Source organism: Esox lucius, chromosome 20 (genome assembly GCF_011004845.1).
Source record: "Esox lucius isolate fEsoLuc1 chromosome 20, fEsoLuc1.pri, whole genome shotgun sequence".
Lineage (NCBI taxonomy): Eukaryota > Metazoa > Chordata > Actinopteri > Esociformes > Esocidae > Esox > Esox lucius.
The window spans coordinates 1,331,944-1,358,135 of record NC_047588.1 but is presented as its reverse complement, the minus strand read 5'-3'; the positions used below and the strand labels follow the sequence as shown (position 1 = coordinate 1,358,135).

Sequence of the window (26,192 nt, the reverse complement as noted above, 5' to 3'; positions counted from 1 at the left end):
AACTGTAGATGTATTGATTGTATAAGTTAGTGAACTGTTGTAAGCTGTTGTAAGCAATGAAACAAAATATTAATTGTTTGTAACTGTGTTGAAACTGAAGGTGCAAGTAGGAGAATAGGAAACCCTGGTCAAGCGGTTGCCGGGGAGAGAAAGATTTAGTATGTCTGTCTTTTGAGAAACAGGACACAGGTCAGAGACACACACACATATAGTCGGACAGACAACACAGAAACCACAAGGGGGGCAAGGGGATACTTTCAGTTATCCTTATAAGGAATAGAACTGGGATTGAGCCAATGGCACACTTGCTTTGTGAACTTAACGCCTCTATCTTTTGGGCGTAGTGGAAGTATAAAATGATGTTTTGACTGTTGATCCTTAGACATTGTGCGGCGTCACTTGTCTCCGGAAGCTTCTGTAATAAATGGATATACGATACGATAATTGACCTGACTCCTGGTGTTTTATTCTCCTTTCCAACAAACCAACTCAGGGAAGTGTTAGACTTCAACAAAACTCTTTCAACAGACTTATCGGAGTCTAAAATGAAATTAAAGTCAGAAGAAATACTACCAAACATTGTTGAAATGCTAGAAAAAAGGTTTTGTGTATTTCTGAGGTACCCACAGAGTTCAGTTTTCCATGTGAAGCTCATGATGTAGTTATTGAAATCTTACAGACACTTGAAGGTCAAGGGACAGACATTAGGCAGTATGGGCCAAAGGCTATTGATCACATATCCTCCTCTCTATCTCAGACCTTATTCAAATATAAGTGAGACTCACCTCTATAAAGACAATGCAAAGATACCTAGTCAATTTAGCACATCACAGTTCAGGTGCTCTCTTATCCCCTGCGTCTCTGGCACTGAGCTTGCCAAGTTCCATGGCTCTCTCTCAAAGTCAGCTATGTCTCTTTTTAAGGAGATGTACAGTGAGCAGTCCGCAAACCTCAAGATTGAAAAGGAACTTCCAGCCTGCATCACAAGTCCAAGCTATGAGAACCTGGTAATACAGCCTCATGTAAATAACATGGACATCAATGTACATAGAGTTCCAGTGGAGGTGATCCCTCTTGTTGCACAGAGACAAAAAAATCTTAAAAAATGCCATGGCTCCAGAGAAAATAACATTGGTCCTTGACACTGGCTGCAGTAGTACCACAGACACCGAAACAACATGCACTTACTCGAGTCCACAGTGGAGAAGTTAATTCACAAGTTTATGGATCAGTGCAAGCTACCAGACATGTTCTTGTGTCATTCAGACAGGGGAGTGATATGTGCTCAGAGTGGTGATCTGGAGCTTTCGATCCTTTCAAAGATGAACATGAACACATTCTGTTCAGATCTGTGATGAATTCTTTGCAGTGGAATAACTGCTGAAAACTCAACAAGGAACAAAGGGAAGTCGGCTGATTTGAGTTTAGTTAAACATTAGAACATTTTAGGCTTTTTTCATTTTTTCTTAAAAAAAGATAGGAGAGTTTTTTAGCTGGAAGCGCAATAAGCCAAATTCTAATCCATGAAGGCAGCAGCTTTGACTGCTAGACCACCTTAGTGGCTTAAACTGTTAGACCTTCCAACAAGGCAGTTGATTAAAATATATTATTACAAAAGCTTACAAAAGCTTTATTTTTGTGGAGTAATTGTATCCTTTGGGAAGTGGGCTTCAGTGTATAACTCATATTTAATTTTAACAGTAGTTTATTTGAAAGTGAACAAAGATATTTGGATAAATAATGATGCATTATGAATAAAATGATTTGCTTGGTCTTCAAGCTTTTGACCAGTCACAGGGATACTAAAAGAACTGGCTATTTTATATGCCAGGCTGCATATAAATAATAATTCAACAACATTGTCTTTTTTCTCTTATCTTTTTCAGATGAGAAAAAAGGTATGTGGTATAAAGGAGTGAAACCTGAGCCTCCCTGGCACAGCAAGGCTGCTAGTCTGATAAAAAGATATTTCTTGGAGACAACCTCATTCAAGACAGCCATGCATGCTGAAGAGGAACCTCACATTCAAGCCACTCAGGCAGACAGGAATGAGGGGGAACCCAGTCAGACACAGGCCATTGGCCATAGTGAGACATCCTTTTGGGCCCAGAAAGATGGGGAGCAAATGAAAAGTGCATTGAAGCCCCAGTTTAAAAAGAAGCAAATCTCAAAAACAACACCAATGGCCCCTGAGGATAGTAACAAGACAGGATGATTTAACGTACCTCAGGAACCCTCTAGTGATGGTCACATTGACAGTTTGACCTCATCAAGACCTAAAACGGACACCAATGCTTCCTTGGTGTTGTCTGCAGATTTCTATGAAGATCTTATCCTCAGAATCATAGATTTTATAACAAACTTTTGGTCACCAGAGCACCAGGAATGTAACACCGACGCTATGCTCCGTTGACATGATTAGTGTATAAAAATATGGTAATAGAGCCTGACTTGGCAAAGGCATTGCAAGATGCGTTCAAGCTCGAGCAGAAGCTTGTAGTCATGGAGCTGGCTAATGCAGTGGCACAGCAAGTTTACAAGCCATTCTCACAACAGGAGTCAGACTCCACATCTCCCCCAGAACATACAGTGGGGAGAACAAGTATTTGATACACTGCCGATTTTGCAGGTTTTCCCACTTACAAAGCATGTAGAAGTCTGTAATAAAAAAAAAAATCTACATCAGAAAAGCAGATACAGAAACCTTTGTTTGCAATTACAGAGATCATATGTTTCCTGTAGTTCTTGACCAGGTTGCACACACTGCAGCAGGGATTATGGCCCACTCTTTCATACAGACCTTCTCCAGATCCTTCAGGTTTCGGGGCTGACGCTGGGCAATACGGACTTTCAGCTCCCTTCAAAGATGTTCTATTGGTTTCAGGTCTGGAGACTGGCTAGGCCACTCATTGACAAACTTCAGACGAGCCTGGACATGCGCTGGCTTGAGCAGGGGGACCTTGAGTGCCATGCAGGATTTTAATCCATGACGGCGTAGTGTGTTACTAAAGGTTTTCTTTGAGGCTGTGGTCCCAGCTCTCTTCAAGTCATTGACCAGGTCCTGCCGTGTAGTTCTGGGCTGATCCCTCACCTTCCTCATGATCATTGATGCCCTACGAGGTGAGATCTTGCATGGAGCCCCAGACTGAGGGAGATTGATCGTCATCTTGAACTTCTTCCATTTTCTAATTGCACCAACAGTTGTTGCCTTCTCATCAAGGTGCTTGCCTATTGTCCTGTAGCCCATCCCAGCCTTGTGCAGGTCTACAATTTTATCCCTGATGTCCTTACACAGCTCTCTGGTCTTGGCCATTGTGGAGAGGTTGGAGTCTGTTTGATTGTGTGGACAGGTGTCTTTTATACAGGTAACAAGTTCAAACAGGTGCAGTTAATACAGGTAATGAGTGGAGAACAGGAGGGCTTCTTATAGAAAAACAAACAGGTCTTTGAGAGCCGGAATTCTTACTGGTTGGTAGGTGATCAAATACTTATGTCATGCAATAAAATGCTAATTAATTATTTGAAAATCATACAATGTGATTTTCTGGATTTTTGTTTTAGATTCCGCAGACCTCTACATGCTTTGTAAGTAGGAAAACCAGCTAAATCGGCAGTGTATCAAATACTTGTTCTCCCCACTGTACCAGTCAGGTGGATTACTGCCCTTTAACAAGTCAAAGTGACAGACAGCTCATACCCGTTAAGTAACAGACGACTCACAACTGTGGCTTCTAACAAAACACTTACACCTATCACAAAACACAGTAACAACCTGCGGCCACCATATCCAGAGAGCAGCAAAGTCAATAATATAGAATGGCCCACATGTCATCCAAATATAACTGGATCAAAGGGCCTCTGTGCTGTTTTTGCAACTGAGGAAGACTGTGCGGGCAAAAAGTTTTTCAGTGTAAAATTGCAATGGGTTTTGGGATCTCATAATCTACGATACATAATATCATTAAAAGATTCAGAGATTCTGGAGAAATCTCTGTACGCAAGGGACAAGGCTGAAAACCTACATTAGATGGTTGTGATCTTCAGGCTCTCAGGCAGCACTGCATTAAAAACAGACATGATTCTGGAAATCACTGCATGGGCTCAGGAACACTTCCGAAAACCATTGTTTGTGAACACAGTTTTATCCTGCATCTCTACCATGCAAAGAAGAAACCAGATATAAACAAGATCTAGAAACGCTGCCATGTATTCTGGGCCCGAGCTCATTTAAGATAGACTGAGGCAAAATGGAAAACTGTCCTCTGGTCTGACAAATCAAAATGTGATATTATTTTTGGGAATCATATGCCGCGTCCTCCAGGCTGAATTTTATTTCTCCAAAAACAAAAAGATTTCTCAGTTTCAACATTTGATAGTTTGTCTTTGTATTATTTTCTATTAAATATAGGGATGAAATTATTCACACATCATTTCATTCTGTTTTTATTTGCATTTTACTCAGCGTCCTAACTTCTTTGGTTGTATCTAGAAATCCCCAAATACTGGCGGTTTCACGTATTCATTTTAAGGCAGTGACTTCATGTTTGTTTTACAAACATGACATACATGTTATTATGGGCGATTTTGACATAACTTGGTGAATTATTTACTGATGAGCTTGTATATCAACACAGCATTCACACAGAGGAATTCATATCACACCATCAAAAAGGAGAATTCAGCTGAAGGAAATGCAGAGGGAGACTGCTATTAAGGCCTCATCAGGTTTGCTTTCATCAAGTTTATGTCTACCTTACAGGTAATCATATTCTGGTATACACTGTCCAATTATACTCTTACTTTCAGTGGAGAGATCTTCTGAAAGCCAAGGGCACAGAAGAGGACGTTTTGGATGGCTCCTGTCTAAATTAATATGCACTGAAGATATCTACTTGTAGGAGTAATGTTTGAGTGTAACCAAACATTCAAACCCAAGCTATATGTCTAATAAAATGAAGCAAGCATTCAACCTATCATTCTGACTCAGTAATTGGTGATTCATTATGGTTTAATTTACTTGGTATTTCGCTGCTGATCTTTCATTCTGTAACTTGCTAAGTAATTGTAGCAACTGCTATTTGCTGGTTTGAATGATATGTATGGAAAGCTTTTAATTTTTACTTTCAATTACTATGAAAGGAACAGCAGTTACAGTGACAGCAACAATTAGTTATTAATTATAGTAAATTATGTAAAGAAGTCTACCAGATGTATCAGACCTGTATATGGCACTTGCAATACCAGGGATGTGGGTTTGATTCCCACAGAGCACTCAACTGTCTCTACTGTTATATTGTATTCAGATCCAATCCAGTTGCATTACTAAATTGTTTCATCCCACTGCTCTTCTGTGGTGGGATTCTCCTTTATTGTAACCACCTCTTTGGTGGTTACCTATTTGCTCCTAAGATAAACTGAAACACTATTTAATTGCAAACAAGCCTTGAAGTACACAATACGTTATTGGAAATATGTAACTTAACTTTAATATCAAAAAGTAATTTCACAAATGTCACATACATTTGACATATACACTTTTTAACTTGCTTGATCAAAGTTGAAGTAACTGTATTTTTTTGTTACAACTTGTTTTCATATGCGCTCTCAAATATCACAGCTTTCAGCCAATCAGCATTCAGTATCTTAGCCTTGGTATATTGGCCATAAGCCCCTCCTGCCTTAAGGGCAGGACAATATAATCAGGAAACATGCTGTATACATTATCTAATTCAGCTATGTATTAAGTAAGGGATAAACAAAGACATTCTGCACATTACCTTGGAATAATAGATGACACAACTGGACGAGGTATGGCTGAGTATACCACAGCACACAACAACACAAGAAAACATTTACTAGTATAAATTACTGTTTGCGTTTATATTAATGTTTTATTAATTAATTAATTATTTTTCATGTTTTGGTTGCTACAGACAGGACTCAGTGGTTATGTCTACTTTATCCAAAGTATCCAAACTACAGACCCGCATATCAGAAATTAATGTGCATTGGACTGTCCCAATTTCGTGAATGAATCTTCGGCAACAAGCACTAAACAATACAGTGGTACAATTTTTTTTTTATTATCCTGACATTTTGAGATAAAACTGACGTTTATTTTTTTTACTTGCGGAAAAGGACTTCAATATACTGTCAAGTGGGTTCAGATGGTTAGTTAATGGCCCTTTCACTAGTGTCTGTCTCAGGGTAGAGATATGGCAGCATAGGGGTGGGCAATATTTTCTAATCTACAAATCACTGCTGTTCCCAACAACACAAGTTTTGACTGATCCTTATGATGGGAAGTAAACGAAAATGCTTTTTATTTTATTATTTTCTTGCAAATAAAGGGAACAAATTACATGTGAAGCATACAAAACATACATCAATAAATGGATAAATAAAATATAAAATAAGATTGCCAGGGGAAGCTTATAGACCATTACAAAAAGAAAGGTAAGTAAACGATAATGCGCACAGCTGATACTCGGGCGAATGACGTAACACACGTCTACTGGTTCTGACTTCCTGCACAGACAGCCTCCGATATTTAACAATTATTTGTTTTTGGCAAAATAAATACATGGGAATTTTTTTCTTGAGCAAGTAGCTAGAATATATATTGTATATACTCACCAAATACTAAAATAGGACAGCTGGCAAACTACAAAGGACGACCGTAAGCAAACTATCTGTATGGCTATAGCTAGCTAACTTTAAGTTCATTACCTACAGTAGCTAACTACAGAACATGTAATGGTGTCGGTGGCTAAATAGCTTACGTTAGTTGTCAAACTATGATTAGGAATACAGTCACTAATTTGAATGCCCTCGGAGCAAAAAAAAAAAAGTGTTATAACATAGATAACGTTATTTAGCTTGGTTTCTTGCACGGTCTCGAGTCGCGTCTCGTAACGCTAGCTGAAGTAATAGAAACATAGCTAAACTAAGCTAACGTTAATTGTATATTAGTGGCTAGTATAATCTCCAGCTAACGTAACGTAAACAAGTAGGTAGTTTGACATTGTAGACCAAACCAACGTTGTCTGATTTTGAGCATTCTTACATTATGAAAAATTGTGAGTATCAGCAAATTGATGCTAGGGCACTTGGAACACCCGCCTCGTCATTTCAGCCCTGTACGGAAATGAAAGTACCGAGGCTTCGAAGAAAATGGGAAGTATTTCCAGGGAAAAATCGCTTTTATTGCGACGGCCGGATTATTTTGGCCAGACAAAGTGGCATCCTCCCTCTGACGCTCGGTCTTATCGTTGTCACAAGTGTCCTTTTCTTTGCTTTTGAGTAAGTAGTTACAGTATGCTTCCTAATATTGCCTTGTTTTGGTAAGTCTGTACAATTTACAACTGTAACGTTTTCATTGACATTGTGGATCTCTAGACTGCCATTGAGCTAACAATAGCAGTATTACTATGAACGTTACTTCATTGCTAGGCTTCCTCAATTATTTGAGGTGGCTGACTAACTATAGCTAATAGTCATGCGCAGACCCATAGATACCTTCGGTGTTTTTTCCCTTGTAGAATAGGAATTTTGGTCCTGGTCCGGGACAGACACAAACGCTCATTCTCGTATTCTCACAGCTGCCCGTTCCTGGTGACGCACCTGACTGTCTGCATACCTGTGATTGGTGGGGTGCTGTTTTTGTTTGTGGTCATCTCTTTACTGCAGACCAGCTTGACAGACCCTGGAATCCTGCCTAGGGCCCTCCCAGATGAAGCTGCAGACATTGAGAAACAGATATGTAAGAAAGCTTTGGGATATACTGTTACAGACTGGGGTGATGGTCAGAGAGTTTGACCTACTAGGGTATACCTTGGGGTCACACAAACCGTTTCAGTGGCAGGTAATAGTGCTCTTGCAGTGAAGCAAATATGCATTCAACATGGTTTTAGTTAACATTGTTGTATATGTAATGTAGATAGTTACAACACAATTGCATTGACGTTACAGAACCAATCTCTCCCTCTAACCAATCCGTTTGATTCAAGACACCTCAGGTTCCTCCATGTACCGACCCCCTCCGCGCACCAAAGAAATCCTCATAAACCAGCAGGTGGTGAAGCTCAAGTATTGCTTTACCTGCAAGATGTTCCGCCCCCCACGTACCTCACACTGCAGCCTGTGTGACAACTGTGTGGGTAAGGACCCAGTTAAGGATCCAGTTCTTACACAACCAAAATAAGTTTAAAAAAAAGTTTTGACATTTTTTAATTTCCTGCCCTTAGAGCGGTTCGATCACCATTGCCCGTGGGTTGGGAACTGCGTGGGCAAACGCAACTACCGCTTCTTCTACAGCTTCATCGTCTCTCTGTCCTTTCATACCTCCTTCATCTTTGGTTGTGTTGTAACACACCTCACACTGCGTACGTATGAAGTCATTTTATTACATCAAAAAGTTCTTGACACATCTATACCCGGCATAAAACCCCAAAGAGGAAGCAATTCTGATGCAGAAGCACCATGGGGAGACAGAAACTTGGAAAAGGAATACCAACACACGTGTGCCTGGTTGACCATCTGCTCTGTGACTGTTGACTTTGGAATGTTATGTGGTGGTTTGCTGACTTTTACTTTTCTATTTTTCAGGATCCCAAGGAGGGAATGGCTTAGTCCAGGCTGTACAGGAGAGTCCTGCCAGATATCCTTTTCACAGCAAACCTTCTCTGTATCGCATTACCCATGACCACAGTTCTCCCCTTGCTGCAACCTAGATAAAAAGTTCCTGTTGCTAAGACGTTGGCCCTAAGCTTCATCACATCTAATAGGATTAATCCCATTGACAGTGACTGGTGCACAGGCTTGCATGGTTTAAGCCAGTAACCTTCAGGCAGATGGCAAAACTTCACCGGCATTTGTGTACATTGTACTGTCCACATGGTATTTGGTCATACTGGCTAGACAGAGGCGTCTTGTTGTTTATGATAGGCTTTCAGTTCATTTCTAACTCTAAGACTTCTCAAGCAGAGCAGATAACAATTATATTGATTTTGCAGTGCAGTAGACGCATAGTTAGAGCATTTTTTGCCCCAAAGCTATGATTCCCTATAGTTTACACCAACTGGGATTATAATGATCATGTGGGTCTTGTTTTTTTAATTTTATTATTGATAACCTGCACATTCATTTGTTGGACCCTTGACAATGGCCTTCTCACTGTGGTGGAGCTAGTTATTTGCTTCTTTTCCATTTGGTCTGTTTTGGGCCTCTCTGGCTTCCATACATACTTAGTGGCCTCAAACCTCACAACAAATGAAGATGTAAGTACAGCCAACATCCAGACCACTTTGAACTGAAATCATTACTGCATGGGAGAAAGTGGACATTTTATTTATAAGTAAGTAAATTAAGATTAGTTACCTGTAAATAATGAACACATTGTGAGAGAAAGGCGTTAACGATAATGGTTGTGTGAAAGTGTAGCTGGCCAGGTTTTAACCTTTTTTCAAAACCATAGTTGTGGGTACTACTGCTGTACCATCAAAGCCACACTCAACCCTTTCAAAATTCTTAGGAGTTTGGCAGTATCACTATTTTTTATGTTCATATTTTATACTTTTTGATTAGATAGGTCAGTGAGGAAAGGTAAGGAGGGGCTGAGGGTGGACTAGAATAGCTCTGGGCTGGATTCAGACATCTGCTCGCCCAGGTACATGTTTTCCTGAGACAGTGACTTAGACCAATGGTTCGCCCCAGGCTACTCTCCTGAATTTACAATAGTTCTGTGTTGGATCCTCTTAGATTTTATGACTGCTTCTCACTTCTGTGTCTTTGCAGATAAAAGGCTCATGGTCGAGTAAAAGAGGCGCAGAGGACTCTGGGAACCCATATACTTACAATAGCATTTTTATTAACTGCTGTGCAACTCTGTGCGGTCCCATGCCTCCCAGGTCAGTGCTGCCAGAACATCTTCAATGCACCTTAGTTTACATTCCACTTGCCTAAACAGACTGTAACCATCAGACTAAATGGAGTCAATGGGAAACTCTCTGCAAGAATGTTGGATCCAATTATATTGAATCGTTCTTGATCTGCTATCTGTGGGGTTTGTCATTTGGCCAGTAGGAAGTGGAGATTAAATCAAAGCTGTAGACATTACCTGACTTTTTGGGGCACCGGGCTGTAATTGCTCTTTTGGCTGGAATGTATGGTTAGTATTTTTAAACACTGAAACATTACACATGATGTGCAATCTTTAAATAATAACCAAAACCTAGAAATGCGGAAACACAAAGCGCCAGATAATTAACGGACCAGACCAATGAAAGTTGTGGTGATAGCCACTAATAACATCTTCCTGAGGATAATGTCTCAGATTACACCCTCTAGATAATGACAACATCAGCATTTCTTGCTGTTGGTTAAAATCCTGTTCCTGGTACAGATCCCCAATCTCCCAGAAATGTTTAATACTAATGAGATCTGGTGTTGGTGCTATGACTTCATGTCGTAAGGTCTACATTGTTTTCACTTTCACCAAACCCGTCCATTGTCACTGACTGAAACCCTTTTCCATCAGGATTCACAAAATGATATTTGCCCACCTTCCCCTCTCCCATCCGGAATTGAGTGGATAATGCGAGGCATAAGCATTTTGAATGATCTGTTGCTATATCCTGCTTGCAAATGGAATTGGTTGATTCACCTTTTCAACATGCTTCTTATCTTTCAGTCTAATTGACAGAAGAGGCTTTTTGCCCCCTGATGACATTCCACCTGTTGCTGCAGCGGATTTGGAGCTTTCCTCCTTCCTAGCCAAGAATGACACGAACATGGTAGGCATGCCATCCAGTGGCCACACGTCCTGACTGCCCCGTAGTTCCCAAGTCCTCACCTCAACCCTTGCTAGTCAATCATGAGCCCAGTACTGCAAATAAGAAACCTCCACCGTGGTCATTATTCCTATGATGCAGATTTGAGTCCATGAGCCAAATTTAGCTTTACATGCCCCAATGATGTCATAGTGATTTCTTTGAGTTAAGGTTGCTGTACTGCTGTGTTAACTCGCTTTCTTTCATGCCTGGTTATTTTTTTTGATTAATAATTACATTTTTCTTAGCTGGCTCATAGCTGGTGGTTGCATATTCAACATTACTATGGACACTTAGATATGTTTTTGGGCATAAGACCATTATATTTAATACGAGTGTGGTCATGAGAAATTGTTCAATAACACCTGAGTTCTTTGTTGGCCAAATTGGGGGGAAAGTATTATGTGAAGTTAATATATTTATTTTCTGATGGCTCTGTACCGACAGATTTTTCTGAAACCCTGATTTCCTTGTGTGTACACTAGTTGTTGTTCACATCAGAGTTTTATTAGAAGAACATAGATGCCCTATTAAATTCTAATTCTATAGCTTTCCAACAGTATTTTCCATAAGTGTTTCCTGTATATCATTAGGTATATCAGGGTTTGCTTTTTTCCAGGGTGGCTGAGCTCTACTTTGAGCTCCTCCCGGGTGACCAAGCTAAGGGATCTCTAAGGGATTGCCCAGCCACCCTGTGGAGAAAGCTTATTTCGGCCACCTGTATCCGGGATCTTGTCCTTTCGGTCATGACCCAAAGCTCATGACCATAGGTGAGAGTAGGAACGTAGATTGACCGGTAAATCGAGAGCTTCGCCTTGCGGCTCAGCTCTTTCTTCACCACGACAGACCGATACATCGACCGCATTACTGCAGAAGCTGCACCGATCTGTCTGTCAATCTCCCGTTCCATCCTTCCCTCACTCGTGAACAAGACCCCTAGATACTCCTCCACTTGAGGCAGGCACTCTCCACCAACCTGAACTGGGCAAGCCACCCTTTTCCGACTGAGGACCATGGCCTCGGATTTGGAGGTACTGATTTTCATCCCCACTGCTTCACACTCTGCTGCCAACCGTCCCAGTGCATGCTGAAGGTCCTGGTTTGAAAGGGCCAACATGACAACATCATCCGCAAAGAGCAGAGACGAAATCGTGTGGTCCCCAAACCTGACACCCTCCGGCCCCTGGCTAAGCTTAGAAATGTTGTCCATTAAAATTACGAACAGAACCGGCGTCAAAGGGCAGCCCTGCCGGAGTCCAACATGCACTAGGAACAAGTCTGACTTACTGCCGGCAATGCGGACCAAGCTCCTGCTTCGGTCGTACAGGGACCTGACAGCCCTTAGCAAAGGACCCAGGACCCTATATTCCCAAAGCACTCTCCACAGGATGCCGCGAGGGACACAGTCAAATGCCTTCTCCAAATCTACAAAACACATGTGGATTGGTTGGGCAAACTCCCATGAACCCTCCAGCACCCCGTAGAGGGTATAGAGCTGGTCCAGTGTTCTACAGCCCGGACGAAAACCACACTGTTCCTCCTGAATTCGATGTTCTACTATCGGCCGTATTCTCTTCTCCAGTACCCTAGCATAGACTTTCCCGGGGAGGCTGAGAAGTGTGATCCCCCTATAGTTGGAACACACCTCCGGTCCCCCTTCTTAAAAAGAGGAACCACCACCCCGGTCTGCCATCCCAGAGGCACTGTCCCCGACCGCCACGCAATGTTGCACAGGTGTGTCAACCAAGACAGCCCCACAACATCCAGAGACTTGAGGTACTCAGGGTGGATCTCATCCACCCCCGGTGCCTTGCCACCGAGGAGTTTCTTGACTACCTCTGTGACTTCAACCCGGGTGATGGACGAGTCCGCCTCTGAGCCCTCATCCGCTGCTTCCTCAATGGAAGACGTGACGGCGGGATTGAGGAGATCCTCAAAGTACTCCTTCCACCGCCCGACGACATCCCCAGTTGAGGTCAACAGCTGCCCACCTCTACTGTAAACAGCGTTGGTAGGGCGCTGTTTACCTCTCCTGAGGCGCCGGACGGTTTGCCAGAATCTCTTCGAGGCCAGCCGATAGTCCTTCTCCATGGCCTCACCGAACTCCTCCCAGGCCCGAGTTTTTGCCTCCACAACCAGCCGGGCTGCAGTCCGCTTAGCCTGTCGGTACCCGTCAGCTGCCTCAGGAGTCCCACAAGCCAACCAGGCCTGATAGGACTCCTTCTTCAGCTTGACGGCATCCCTTACTTCCGGTGTCCACCAGCGGGTTCGGGGATTGCCGCCTCGACAGGCACCGGAGACCTTACAGCCACAGCTCAGAGCAGCCGCTTTGACAATGGTGGTGGAGAACATGGTCCACTCGGACTCAATATCTCCAGCCTCCCTCGGGATCCAGTCGAAGCTCTGCCGGAGGTGGGAGTTAAAGATCTCTCTGACAGGAGACTCGGCCAGACGTTCCCAGCAGACCCTTACAGTACGCTTGGGCCTGCAGAGTCTGTCCAGCTTCCTCCCCCGCCAACGGATCCAACTCACCACCAGGTGGTGATCAGTTGACAGCTCCGCCCCTCTCTTCACCCGAGTGTCCAAGACATACGGCCGCAGGTCAGATGAAACAACAACAAATTCGATCATCGACCTACGGCCTAGGGTGTCCTGGTACCACGTGCACTGATGGACACCCTTATGCTTGAACATGGTGTTCGTTATGGACAAACTGTGACTAGCACAGAAGTCCAATAACTGAACACAGCTCGGGTTCAGATCAGGGGGGCCGTTCCTCCCAATCACGCCCCTCCAGGTGTCACTGTCGTTGCCCACGTGGGCGTTGAAGTCCCCCAGTACAACGATGGAGTCCCCAGTCGGAGCACTTTCCAGCACCCCTCCCAGAGACTCGAAGAAGGTTGGGTACTCTGCACTGCCGTTCGGCCCATAGGCACAAACAACAGTGAGAGACCTATCCCGACCCGTAGGCGCAGGGAAACAACCCTCTCGTTCATCGGGGTAAACTCCAACACATGGTGGCAGAACTGGGGAGCTATAAGCAAACTCGCACCAGCCCGCCGTTTCTCACCATGGGCAACTCTAGAGTGGTGAAGAGTCCATCCTCTCTCAAGGAGTGTGGTTCCAGAGCCCAAGCCGTGCGTAGAGGTGATCCCGACTACCTCTAGTCAGAACCTCTCAACCTCACGCACAATCTCAGGCTCCTTCCCCGCCAGTGAGGTGACGTTCCACGTCCCTAGAGCTAGTTTCCGTGTCCAGGGATCGGGTTGTCTAGGCCCCCGCCTTCGACTGCCCCCCGATCCTCTCCGCACCATCCCCTTATGGTCCCTCCTGCAGGTGGTGAGCCCACGTGAAGTTTTTCCGTTTCATTATATATATTTTTAATTTAAGGTACCCTCTTGTTGACCTTGACATTCTGAAAATCTGTCTGATGGGCAGCTGTCAGTTGAACCTTTCCAATGATATGACTAAAGTGTATACGGTGGGGAGAACAAGTATTTGATACACTGCCGCTTTTGCAGGTTTTCCCACTTACAAAGCATGTAGAAGTCGGCAATTTCTATCATAGGTACTCTTCAACTGTGAGTGAAGGAATCTAAAACAAAAATCTTGTATGATTTTTAAGTAATTTATTTGCATTTTATTGCATGACATAAGTATTTGATACATCAGAAAAGCAGAAGTCAATATTTGGTATAGAAACCTTTGTTTGCAATTACAGAGATCATACGTTTCCTGTAGTTCATGACCAGGTTTGCACACACCGCAGCAGGGATTTTGGCCCACTCCTCCATACAGACCTTCTCCAGATCCTTCAGGTTTCGGGGCTGTCGCTGGGCAATACGGACTTTCAGCTCCCTCCAAAGATTTTCTATTAGGTTCAGGTCTGGAAACTGTCTAGGCCAATCTAGGACCTTGAGATTCTTCTTAGTTGCCCTGGCTGTGTGTGTCGGATCGTTGTCATGCTGGAAGACCCAGCAACGACCCATCTTCAATGCTCTTACTGAGGGAAGGAGGTTGTTGGCCAACATCTCGCGATACATGGCCCCATCCATCCTCCCCTCAATACGGTGCAGTCGTCCTGTCCCCTTTGCAGAAAAGCATCCCCAAAGAATGATGTTTCCACCTCCATGCTTCACGGTTGGGATGCTGTTCTTGGGGTTCTACTCAAGAACAGCATCCAAACACGGAGAGTGGAGTTTAGACCAAAAAGCTCTATTTTTGTCTCATCAGACCACATGACCTTCTCCCATTCCTCCTCGGGATCATCCAGATGGTCATTGGCAAACATCAGACGGGCCTGGACATGCACTAGCTTGAGCACGGGGACCTTGCGTGCGCTGCAGGGTTTTAATCCATGATGGCATAGTGTGTTACTAATGGTTTTCTTTGAGAATGTGGTCCCAGCTCTCTTCAGGTCATTGACCAGGTCTTGCCATGTAGTTCTGGGCTGATCCCTCACTTTCCTCATGATCATTGATGCCCCACGAGGTGAGATCTTGCATGGAGCCCCAGACCGAGGGAGATTGACCGTCATCTTGAACTTCTTCCATTTTCTAATAATTGCGCCAACAGTTGTTGCTTTCTCACCAATCTGCTTGCCTATTGTCCTGTAGCCCATCCCAGCCTTGTGCAGGTCTAGATTTGTATCCCTGATGTCCTTATACAACTCTGGTCATGGCCATTGTTGAGCGGTTGGAGTCTGTTTGATTGAGTGTGTGGACAGGTGTCTTTTATACAGGTAACAAGTTCAAACAGGTGCAGTTAATACAGGTAATGAGTGGAGAACAGGAGGGCTTCTTAAAGAAAAACTAGCAGGTCTGTGAGAGCTGGAATTCTTACTGGTTGGTAGGTGATCAAATACTTATGTCATGCAAGCACATTGTGTTTCTTGATACCCATTGAGCAGTGTTTGATGACCAGGTTTATTACTTCCTGGGTGCAGTTCATAGCAGTACTTTGAGCTGAAAATGCACCATTTCAGAGCACATATTTTCTCTGAACGGTTCATGACATTATGTTCAGTTTACTTCAGTACCACATACAATACCCAGACCTCCAATAGAGCATCTTTGGAATGAGATATAATGGGCTGTCTGTAGTATGAATGTTCCATAGTCCAATCTTTTGCCATCATGTCAGCATTGACCAATATCCCTGTGGTACGTTTCAAAGGCTTTGTCAAACATAATCTGAACAATTTTAAGGCTGTTTTAAAGGCAAAGGGTCAGCTGTTGGTTGAGGGTATTTTCTATATCATATGGTACTTACACTGTCAGTGTTGTAGGTTCAAAACCCACGGGGGGCCAGTACAAGAAAATGTATGAAAATGCATCCTCTGAATTAGGGGTGTCATGACATACTGGTACTGATGATAACAGTAATATTTATATCATGTTAATAATACACATATGATAATATCGTATTGACTAGGCAAAACTGAAGTTGTATTTTTCCAAAAAACCCTCTCGGTTTTTGGATACTTTTTTCATGTCACTTATAGATAAGCGATGCATGTGCTTAAACAAGGAGAATGGACCTATTCACTGGTGTTGAAATCAACTCTTGTTAGCCCCATCAGAACCCCTGGGATCTGCAAAGATGTGCCGTTTTTGTAGCCTATTCACATGGAAAAAAGGACGTTGTATTTTTCCTAAAACTCCTCTGTTTTTCCATAGCTTGTTTATGGACAAACAATGCATGTGCTTAAACTACGAGTCTGGACCTATACACTAGCGTTTGAATTCATGCCTTTTTGTAGCTTATTCACTAGGCATAAATATTTGTATTTTTCCAAAACCTCTTGGTGTTAGGCCTTGTGTATCTCTTGTTTATCAGTTCCTTGTACAGTTATGGTTACAGACTCTCATTTGCCAAAAAAGAGAAGAAAAAAAACACATTAAACAAAGTTGAAGTTTAATTTGACTGATAGCATTTTTTTCCCCATCAGCTTTTCCAAAGATACTGCGATATTATTGTTACCGTGGATTCTTTTGGCCACAATAATCATGTAGTGACAATCTGATATTTTGACAGCCCTACTCGGAATATGACCATCTGTTCTGCATATCTTTCAGTGTAGGTCCAAAATAAGAGAAATGCTTTCCAATTGCCAATTGGGAAGCTTTTTAAAATGTATTTTCTTATAATATACAGCATGTATATGATTTAATATTTTATTTAAAAAATATTTCATGATAATATAGCGTGTTTTTTTAGTATACTGGTTTCCTATCTTGAATAAAAATTATTCGATTCTGGTTTCATTTCACCATGTCTTATTTTCAGATTTGGTAATGTTTCAGTAACTGTTTTAGCATCAGTGTACCTGGAACCTTTACTGTCTTTTTTCCCTCCTGGGTATCCTTGATCTCATTGCGCTTCAGTGACTTTCACGGTCCTCTAGCGCCTGCAAAGCCATCTGTGGTTGTCAGTTTGAGTGTGTCCTCACACAAGTTGATCATCAAGATTACTTTCAGGTTGGATATACAGTGTGTGGGGCAAAGAGCAGAATGGCTTGGTGAGCCTGCATACATTTCAAGCTTTCTGCATACGTTTAAAGCCTCCAACTCTCCCAAATCAGTTGGGAGTTTTTGCGGGGAGCCAAGCCGTAGATACCGTTTCAGTATGACAATTGTACAAAGAAATAAACATTTAGTTTTCCACTGTGTTCATCCCATCCCCCTACAGGAGGAGAATTGTCAGGACTTTGTCCTGTCCTGCACAGCCTGAGGGGCAACTTCCTCATGTAGAGGGTTGATGGTAAGAGTTAGGGCTCCAGGTATAACCTGTCACCACACCTTCACTCTTGCCTTTAACAGTGACATGTGCACTTGTGTAAAATTGCATCAGAATATAAGAAATATCAGCGTTGGGATAAGTCATCCGGTTTCAGTCTTATCTTCAGTTGAGTATTCAACAGTCAGAGTGAAAAGTGTCACTCACTTGGTCAAAGCGGAAAGGTGTTGTGAGCGGTTTGGCACAGAGCCCGTGGTCTGTTGGGGTTTCACCATGGTGTCTGACATCTGGACCTGCATGCCACTCTGCAGCTTTGAGCCGTAAAGTATCCTTCACCTTTCTTCATTAATACATCTCTCTCTCAACCCATTCTATGCATGTGAATGTCACGCTGATGATTTGGTCAGTCACGGTAGCTTAAGAACACCACTGCCATATTTCGTCTAACTTAGACACTTTCCTCCACCAATGACTACTATACCGTTATATGTTAACAATATTGCATGATGCAGTTGATTATAGTGTATTGAAGAAGAACACCCCCTGAGCATTGTGGTCTAATAGTCTCCCCTTTCCCTATCTGTCACTAACCTGATCTCCACAATGACATGTTAGTCCTTACTTGGCCACAAAAAACATTAAAGCTGTTGCTTTAATCTCACTGCACTGCTTCTAACTCATGCTTGTTTTCAGCTCCTGTGCTTCCCTCGTTTAATGTTCCATCACACCGTTGTCGTCTGTCATGTGCATCCTCATCCTTTTTGTCCTTCTTTTCTTGTCTCCTTTTCTCACTTTTCAAATTTTATCTTCTGTCCTCTTGTTGTTGCACAGTGTACTCAAAGCACTAAGGATCTTCTGGACAGGGTTGTCCGCTCTTCTGAGCTGCAGGGTATGTGCCCCCCCGGCACCACCAAAACCGCCCCTGACCAGGAGGTGAGAGCTGGATCAGAGTCCAGGAACCCGACTCACTCCTTGTCCTCTACTGAACTTCGTCCCCCTGCTGACTGCTCGGGTTCAGTTAATGGGCTTCCCTCTGCTGGGTGTTCAGGGGTCTCATCTGGGTCTCCCCCCACTAGCTGCTCGGGGTCCACCGACAGGCCTACCCAAGTGTGGTGCACGGGCCACCAGGACAGACGGCCTGTGAACTACCCGTGTGCCCCACTGAGTAGCAGGAGGCACTCTCTGCCCTCACATAACCCAGCCTTCCGTTTAGCTAGCCCATCCCCCTCATTTACTCACAGCACCATAATCCTGGGAGACGCTCCTGAAATGGGCTTTGTCCCAATGCATTGATCGTACTCAGTAGTTCCAGGAGGACTGCCTTAAAAGAATATTCCCTTCCAAGAAGCTCCACTACAGTGGCAGAACAGACTGAAACCTTTGCAAGGGTACTGTTTTCAAACCATGAACTTGTTACTTGGACTGACTGTCTTCCTCTTAACTCAGGACTAAAGCCGGTGTTTACTTCTGCCCTGTTGGTGAACTAGCTGATGTACATGATTTCCTCAAAGGTGTTTCGATGGAAATTCTCAAAGGAAAGTTCTCCTATGGGCATGTTAACATTGGTAACACTGACAAGCACAATCAAGATTTTTATACACCTTTTGTATGCGCTGATTTGTAGAACATGATTCACAATGCCTCAAGCCATACATAATCACTTGGCTGGATTGTAACTAACAGGAAGCAGCCTTCGCCTTTAATGTAAAAATGTTTAACCTCTTATGCAAGTAATTTATGTGCACACCCCTATTCTGAAACTGGTGACAGACCTTTTGTTAGTGGATAACTAGGGCTTGGGGTTAACTGGATTTCTAGATTATTCATATATGTTGAGGACTCACCCCATAATTCTACTTGACTAGCTTTTGGACAGTATGCTGGACATTTATTCATAGCTATCCCTGGCTGTAGTTGTGGTTAATGGGGACAGTAAGTTACACTTTCAAAGGACAGGCCAAGTGCTATTGTCTGTTAGGTTTTGCCAATTTTAAACACCCCTTAAACTATTTTTTTCTGAATATTTAGGCAAGTTAGGTGGCTAATGCCTTGATCTTGCTTTGTGGTATACACCTCTGGATTTGATTGTGAGATTTAAACTTAGATTAGCTTTTGTATATTTGTTTGTCACAGGGTCCCGTTGAGCACGATGCTTGTGAAGCCAGGGTTGTGGCCAGTATAAGGGTGAAAAAACTTTGAAAATGTATGCACTCACAACTGTTAGTTTCTCTGGATAACTGCTTATATGTAAAAATGAAATTTTGCCTGTTTTCAGTGAGTCCAGGGATGTCTTGTAGCTTTCAGTGTATTCAAGTATTTGTTGTTTGGACTGACTGTCTAGGATTGTACAGTTATAATATGAATATGTGCTTTAGAATAACTTTATTGTGAGCTGGCATTTTTAAATGTCTTTTGAATGTACCTTTTTAGATTAATTCACCTTTTAACACTGCTACTGGGTCTGAATCCTAATTCACTACTGCTGAATTAGTGCGTTGTTTATTGGATAGCAGTAAATGCATTAAGCCCATTGTTAACACTACTTTTGATTTGCTCACCACTAGGTGGTGCCATTGTCTTCCACATAACACCATTAGTATTTACTATATCCTGCTATGGACTAGAGCAATGTTTCCTATTACTGAGCTGTTTTAGTTCTTCTAACACTTCACAACTGAATCAAATTGATCTTCCACCTTATAGGTGTTGGATTTAGTATTTGAATCTGGTGTGTTGTTTTAGGACAGAAATTAAAATGTGCATGTCTTGGGTCTCCAGGACCAGGATTAACAAACACCAGACATTTATAGTAGGTCCACTGAGGTCTCCTCTTTTAAATATAATTTATTGCATGTAGCTTGTGTGTTTGAGGAGGGTCGTATGTTAGAAAACAGTTTTGTTTATGTCTGTATTTATTAATCTCTGAGTACCTCATAGTAGTCAGTTGATTCAAACATTTTAGCTTGCCAAAAACTGTTACGTCTGCCAGCTGTTATGGTTGTTTGATTTATTTATTTTTGGTTAATTCTTGCGAGGTTTAAACAAAGGAGCTGTACCATTGCTTATTAAAAATTTTGCTTTTAATTTGCTTTGAGTTTTTTTGTGCGTGGTGACAAACCAGTTAACACTTATATTTTATACCGTACACATTCAAGTCATTTTGAGTTTCTCTGGACACACAATGTGTGACTAATTAGGTCAGAGCACCATCTTCCTAAACCTTGATGTGTTCTGGGACATGACATTCTTTAAAAATAGCCAAGGATTCCTTTGAACAGACGAGGAAAGGGATATGAAAGTGTGGTGACCACATGCTTTCTTTGGAGATCATCTTCTAATGAAAATGGTATTGCGTTTCTGTGTTTGAGAGTGGTCTGTGAGTGATATCCTGGCCTGACCAACGTCTACAAAGTCTCAGCCAGGATTTGTGAGTGAATTTATATTAAAAAGGTACCTATATACAGTGGGGAGAACAAGTATTTGATACACTGACGATTTTGCAGGTTTTCCTATTTACAAAGCATGTAGAGGTCTGTAGTTTTTATCATAGGTACACTTAAACTGTGAGAGATGGAATCTAAAACAAAATCCAGAAAATCACATTGTATGATTTTTAAGTAATTAATTTGCTTTTTATTGCGTGACAAGTATTTGATCACCTACCAACCAGTAAGAATTCCGGCTCTCACAGACCTGTTAGTTTTTCTTTAAGAAGCCCCCATGTTCTCCACTCATTACCTGTATTAACTGCACCTGATTGAACTTGTTACCTGTATAAAAGACACCTGTCCACATACTCAATCAAACAGACTCCAACCTCTCCACAATGGCCAAGACCATGTGGTCTGATGAGACAGAAATAGAGCTTTTTGGTCTAAACTCCACTCGCTGTGTTTGGAGGAAGAAGAAAGATGAGTACAACCCCAAGAACACCATCCCAACTGTGAAGCATGGAGGTGGAAACATCATTTGGGGATGCTTTTCTGCAAAGGGGACAGGACGACTTCACCGTATTGAGGGGAGGATGGATGGGGCCATGTATCGCAAGATCTTGGCCGACAACCTCCTTCCCTCAGTAAGAGCATTGACGATGGGTCGTGGCTGGGTCTTCCAGCATGACAACGACCCGAAACACACAGCCAGGGCAACTAAGGTCTGAATGGAGGAGTGGGCCAAAATCCCTGCGGCATTGTGTGCACACCTGGTCAAGAACTACAGGAAACGTATGATCTCTGTAATTGCAAACAAAGGTTTCTGTACCTAATATTAAGTTCTGCTTTTCTGATCTATCAAATACTTATGTCATGCAATAAAATGCTAATTAATTACTTAAAAATCATTTTTGTAATTAGATTCCGTCACTCACAGTTGAAGAGTACCTATGATAAAAATTACAGACTTCTACATGCTTTGTAAGTGGGAAAACCTGCAGAATTGGCAGTGTATCAAATACTTGTTCTCCCCACTGTATCTAATAATGAGCTTGCGTAGGAACGTCTTATCACTCTGCTCCAGACTCCTGTCATGCAGTCAGAAACCTAGGTCTAAAATAGAGGGACGCTTAGGAATGTTCTGCAAATTTTGGGAATGTCGTCAGAAACCCATGTTGGTTTACGAAACTTTCTGTACTGGAATTGGAACCACATTATGTGCCACCAGGTGATCATAATGGCAGGGGTTCTGAACTCTAAACATGGGGAGCCAGAGTGCTGTTTGTTTTCTTCTCTACCTGCTAGTTAATTGCTTCCATCTGGTTTTGCTGGTCTAAATCGTTATTGATTGAAGGGCTCAAATTAAAACCAGCAATACTAAAGTTGAAAACTACATAAGAGCCAAAAATATTTGTAGGTGTAAACCAGCATGAATGTCAATTAGAAAATGTATACCATATGCGAAAGGCCACCTTGTAGGGGCCTACAATAGCAAGTGACAACACTTTAATTTGTATTTCTGAAGCAAATCTGTTTACTTTCCTCCCGTGCATTATATTGCCTCAATCATTTTAAGACTGTGTTATTAAGATTGTGTGAACTTTTCCTGGGTCGTTCAGTGTGCATGCTCCATCAACTGAAAAGAAACTAGAACAAACTGAAGAGCAGAATGAATGAATGATCAGATCTGAGAGTAGTTACTGGTTAGGGATGCACTGATACCAGTATCGGTGCCGAAAATAAAGAACAGAGCATAAAAAGATTATATGAACTGCGAAAAGTTTACTATTGCACAAGCATCAGAGCAGAGAAACAAGGTCCTGCACGTTTAGAGTATCAAACTAGCTAGTGAGGCAAGAGAAGAGTTACTGTCTGTTAAATAACTATTGTCAAATAATGTTAAGTTGACAAGGAAGAGAGACTGATGTAAAGGGATGATGTTGTTGCAATACATAAAAAAGCATTGTGTTAAACTGACTAACATTTCTTATGAAGTTTACTTCCACCACAAATAGCATCAATGAACTGTATGGCTTTTGCCACTGGCCTTTTTATTGCTTATTAACCTGAAATAGGCCTACTAGAATCTTACTACTTGGAAAAGTCATAAGAATTGAGCAATTTCTAGCGAGATTGAACACACCCTTTACACTGACAAATCTATTTAATTTCATGGCACAACCAAATAAAAAAATTGTGAATGATATTGATACAATAATTATCAATTTAGGTGACAATAACTGACTAGACAAGAGAATCATGGAGACACCAGAACCCGGTCCACAACCTGTTTATAGGGGACAAAACTTTTGTTTGTTTACTGAAAAAATCCTACCTAGTGCAGCTTTGAGTACTTGGTATCGGTACTCGGTATCGGCAAGTACCCAAAAATAAGTACTCGTACTTGTACTCTGTCTGAAAAAAGTAGTACCCGTGCATCCCTATTACTGGTACATAGTGAAAATTTGTCCTAAACTATATGTTGTCTCATCCAGAGCATGTGAGCGGAGTTGAGCGGGAGCGAGCAGGGAGAATCCATCTGTGTCTTGCAAAGTCATCAACACACAGTACAACAGACAGTAGACAGTAGACATAATGGAGTTCAAAAAGTACTTTAAAAAAGAAAATGACAAGTCATACAGGTGTAGTATTAAAATAAAACGAACTAACAATGATAATGTGGTACAAGAAAACGAATGTGGAGACATCGTTTTTGTAAGTAAAGATTCATTTTGGAATCTGAAAAGACATCTCTTGAAAACACGAAAGTGTGCTACGTGAACACGCTGGGAAGACAGCAAAAGGTTAGCAAATTGAATACTTAACTTGTAAACATAGTGTAATATTCAAACAAATTAGTTTTGTCATTCAAGTAGGCCTAATGGTTCGTTTTATTTAATTTGTGTCGTCCGTGAATTTATATTTAATAGAGTGAGAGGAGGAGCAGCAGAAACAAAAGAAAACGGTTGAGGAATTCAAAAGTTTCTTCACTGTGCGCCAAGTCCCAACAATAACAAAGGAGAGAAAAAAGAGAGGTGGATGTAGCATTTTTTTAAAAGCACTGAGCGGAGTGGCCTGATGTGGCTTTGAGTGGGGAGCAGAGGGGTGAACAGTTCCGTGAGCGATGAGCTGAGATTCTCACCGCTCCACTCCGCTCATGTGCTCTGGTCTCATCCTACATTAAAGGCCTCTTTACTGCAGCATTTTGAAGTTAATAAATATATCTTCAGTACAACTCCTGGTCTGAAACAAAATAGATGTGACTTTGAAAACTAAGATGATGACAGGGAGTCAACGTGTTCCATTTTGACCTTAACCTGTAAACCAAATGTTTTTTGGTACTTAAACTGTTTAAAAAAATTAAGAGAACACTTAAATCACACATTGGGTCTTGATGAAGGAAATATTAACAACCAAAATCTTTGCTGTATATTGTGTGATTTGTTGAGAACAAAATGACGTAGCAACGAGTTTGATGTATCAGAGTAAACAACTGAAATCACAAGCTGTTCCAACTTGTGTGAATTTCATCACGGCAGCTCGTAATGTGACACAGAAGTGTGTATGGCCCCCACATGCCTGTATGCACTGCCAACAATGTCTGGGCATGCTCCTGATGAGATGGCAGATGGTGTCCTGGGGGATCTTCTCCCAGACCTGGATCAGGGTATCAGTGAGCTCCAGGACAGTCTGTGGCACTACTTGACTACGTAGGATGCACTGATACATGACACCCCAGAGGTTCTCAATTGGATTCAGGTCTGGAGAATGTGAGGGCCAGTCAGTGGTATCAATGCCTTTGTCATTCAGGGACTGCCTACACACTCTAGCCACATGAGGTCTGATGATGGGTCTTAAGATTGTCCAGCTCTCCTCGTGTAATGGCCCATCTCCTGGTATCTCCTCCATGCTCACAGCAAACCTTTTTGCGATGGACGTATGGATGTGCCATCCTGGAGGAGCTGGACTACCTGTGCAACCTGAATGGGCTGCAGGTACCGCCTTGTGCTACCTGTAGTGACAAGGACACTAGCAAAATGCAAAACTATAATTTGTCAGAAAGGATAAGGAGAGAGCAATTGTTTGTGGCCACCACCTGCAAAACCATTCATTTTTGGGGGGTTGTCTTTGTTGCCTCTCCTGTGCCCCTGTCACCTGTCAATTTGAACCAAAACAGGTGACTTTAGCCGCGTTTCCACCACAGGAACTATACCCAGGAACTAGGAACCTTTCCAGGAACTTGCTGCGTTTCCACCGCTGGAACCAGTGTCTAGAACCAGGAACTACATTTTATCCCAAATATAATACTTGCTCGGGAGCTATGACTTTCCCAGAGGACCAGAACTTTTCGGGTGGGGCTTGCCGTGCTGAACATTTCTGATAGGTCGAGTAGTAGTAGAGTTAACTCACCAACGTTTTCAACTGCCATTTTTAAATGTCTGCAACCATACTCATTGTCGTAAAGGAGTTCATTGTGCTTACAAACAAAATAACTTTTTTATGGAGAAGATATCGAATGACAAAGTCCTGGCCTTACTGTGTTTATGCTAAGGACCAAATACAGCAGGAATTGGAAATGGCAATCCGTAATAATAAGGTGTTTGCGAAAATACCATGCAAGTTAAATGAGCTGAACATTTTTCTCACTGGGAAACAGTGCGGGAGAAGCTTAAAAAATGAAAACAGGATTACGAGATCGAGGATCAGAAGCGTCTCTGACCAGCGGAGCAAGTGGTTTGACCGTCTAGATGCGTTGCTGGGTCACAGACCGGCCTTCAACAATTGACTCGGCTGCTGTGTTGTTGGAAGCCATGGTGGAAGACACAGAAACTGGATAACCAGTCTTTATAAGGTAAATCATAATGTTTCACATGATGCGTGTTAGAAGACGATAATAGAGATAATAGAGGACGATTGCCGATAACATGGGTCATATTCTTTTGCCACGTCGCTAACCAACTAGTTGAAAATAATAATAAGTAATATTTCCACTGAATTTTCAGAAATTATAATTAATGACATGCTAATATGTCTAATTTATCACTAAACATTGACAACTTGATCAAATGATTAATCGGCACAAGAAGATATTTTTCAAAACTGCTGTTGGCTATGCCGACTGTGCTTGTGTATTATTCATTTATTGTAGTGTGTTTGTTATTTTTCTTAGAAAAGATGAAAGGAGACAGACTTC

The 26,192-nt window shown here is 42.2% G+C and overlaps 1 protein-coding gene across 4 annotated transcripts in view; it reads left to right on the top strand.

The window, feature by feature from the left end:
• Positions 1 to 6,327: 6,327 nt before the first annotated feature.
• LOC105009185 (terminal nucleotidyltransferase 5C) overlaps positions 6,328 to 26,192 on the top strand; it is a 55,401-nt gene continuing 35,536 nt past the window's right edge. For 2 of the 4 annotated variants that reach the window (XM_020045259.2, XM_020045258.2), the window contains exons 1-8: positions 6,329 to 7,302; positions 7,602 to 7,762; positions 8,010 to 8,159; positions 8,247 to 8,384; positions 8,608 to 8,659; positions 9,176 to 9,278; positions 9,796 to 9,908; positions 10,691 to 10,793. In XM_020045259.2, coding sequence (XP_019900818.1) covers positions 7,070 to 7,302; positions 7,602 to 7,762; positions 8,010 to 8,159; positions 8,247 to 8,384; positions 8,608 to 8,659; positions 9,176 to 9,278; positions 9,796 to 9,908; positions 10,691 to 10,793 — 1,053 coding nt within the window. In that variant the 5' untranslated portion in view covers positions 6,329 to 7,069. Of the gene's footprint in view, positions 7,303 to 7,601; positions 7,763 to 8,009; positions 8,160 to 8,246; positions 8,385 to 8,607; positions 8,660 to 9,175; positions 9,279 to 9,795; positions 9,909 to 10,690; positions 10,794 to 26,192 lie in introns of all 4 variants that reach the window. The other 2 variants (XM_034288658.1, XM_020045260.2) reach the window with 2 other exon arrangements.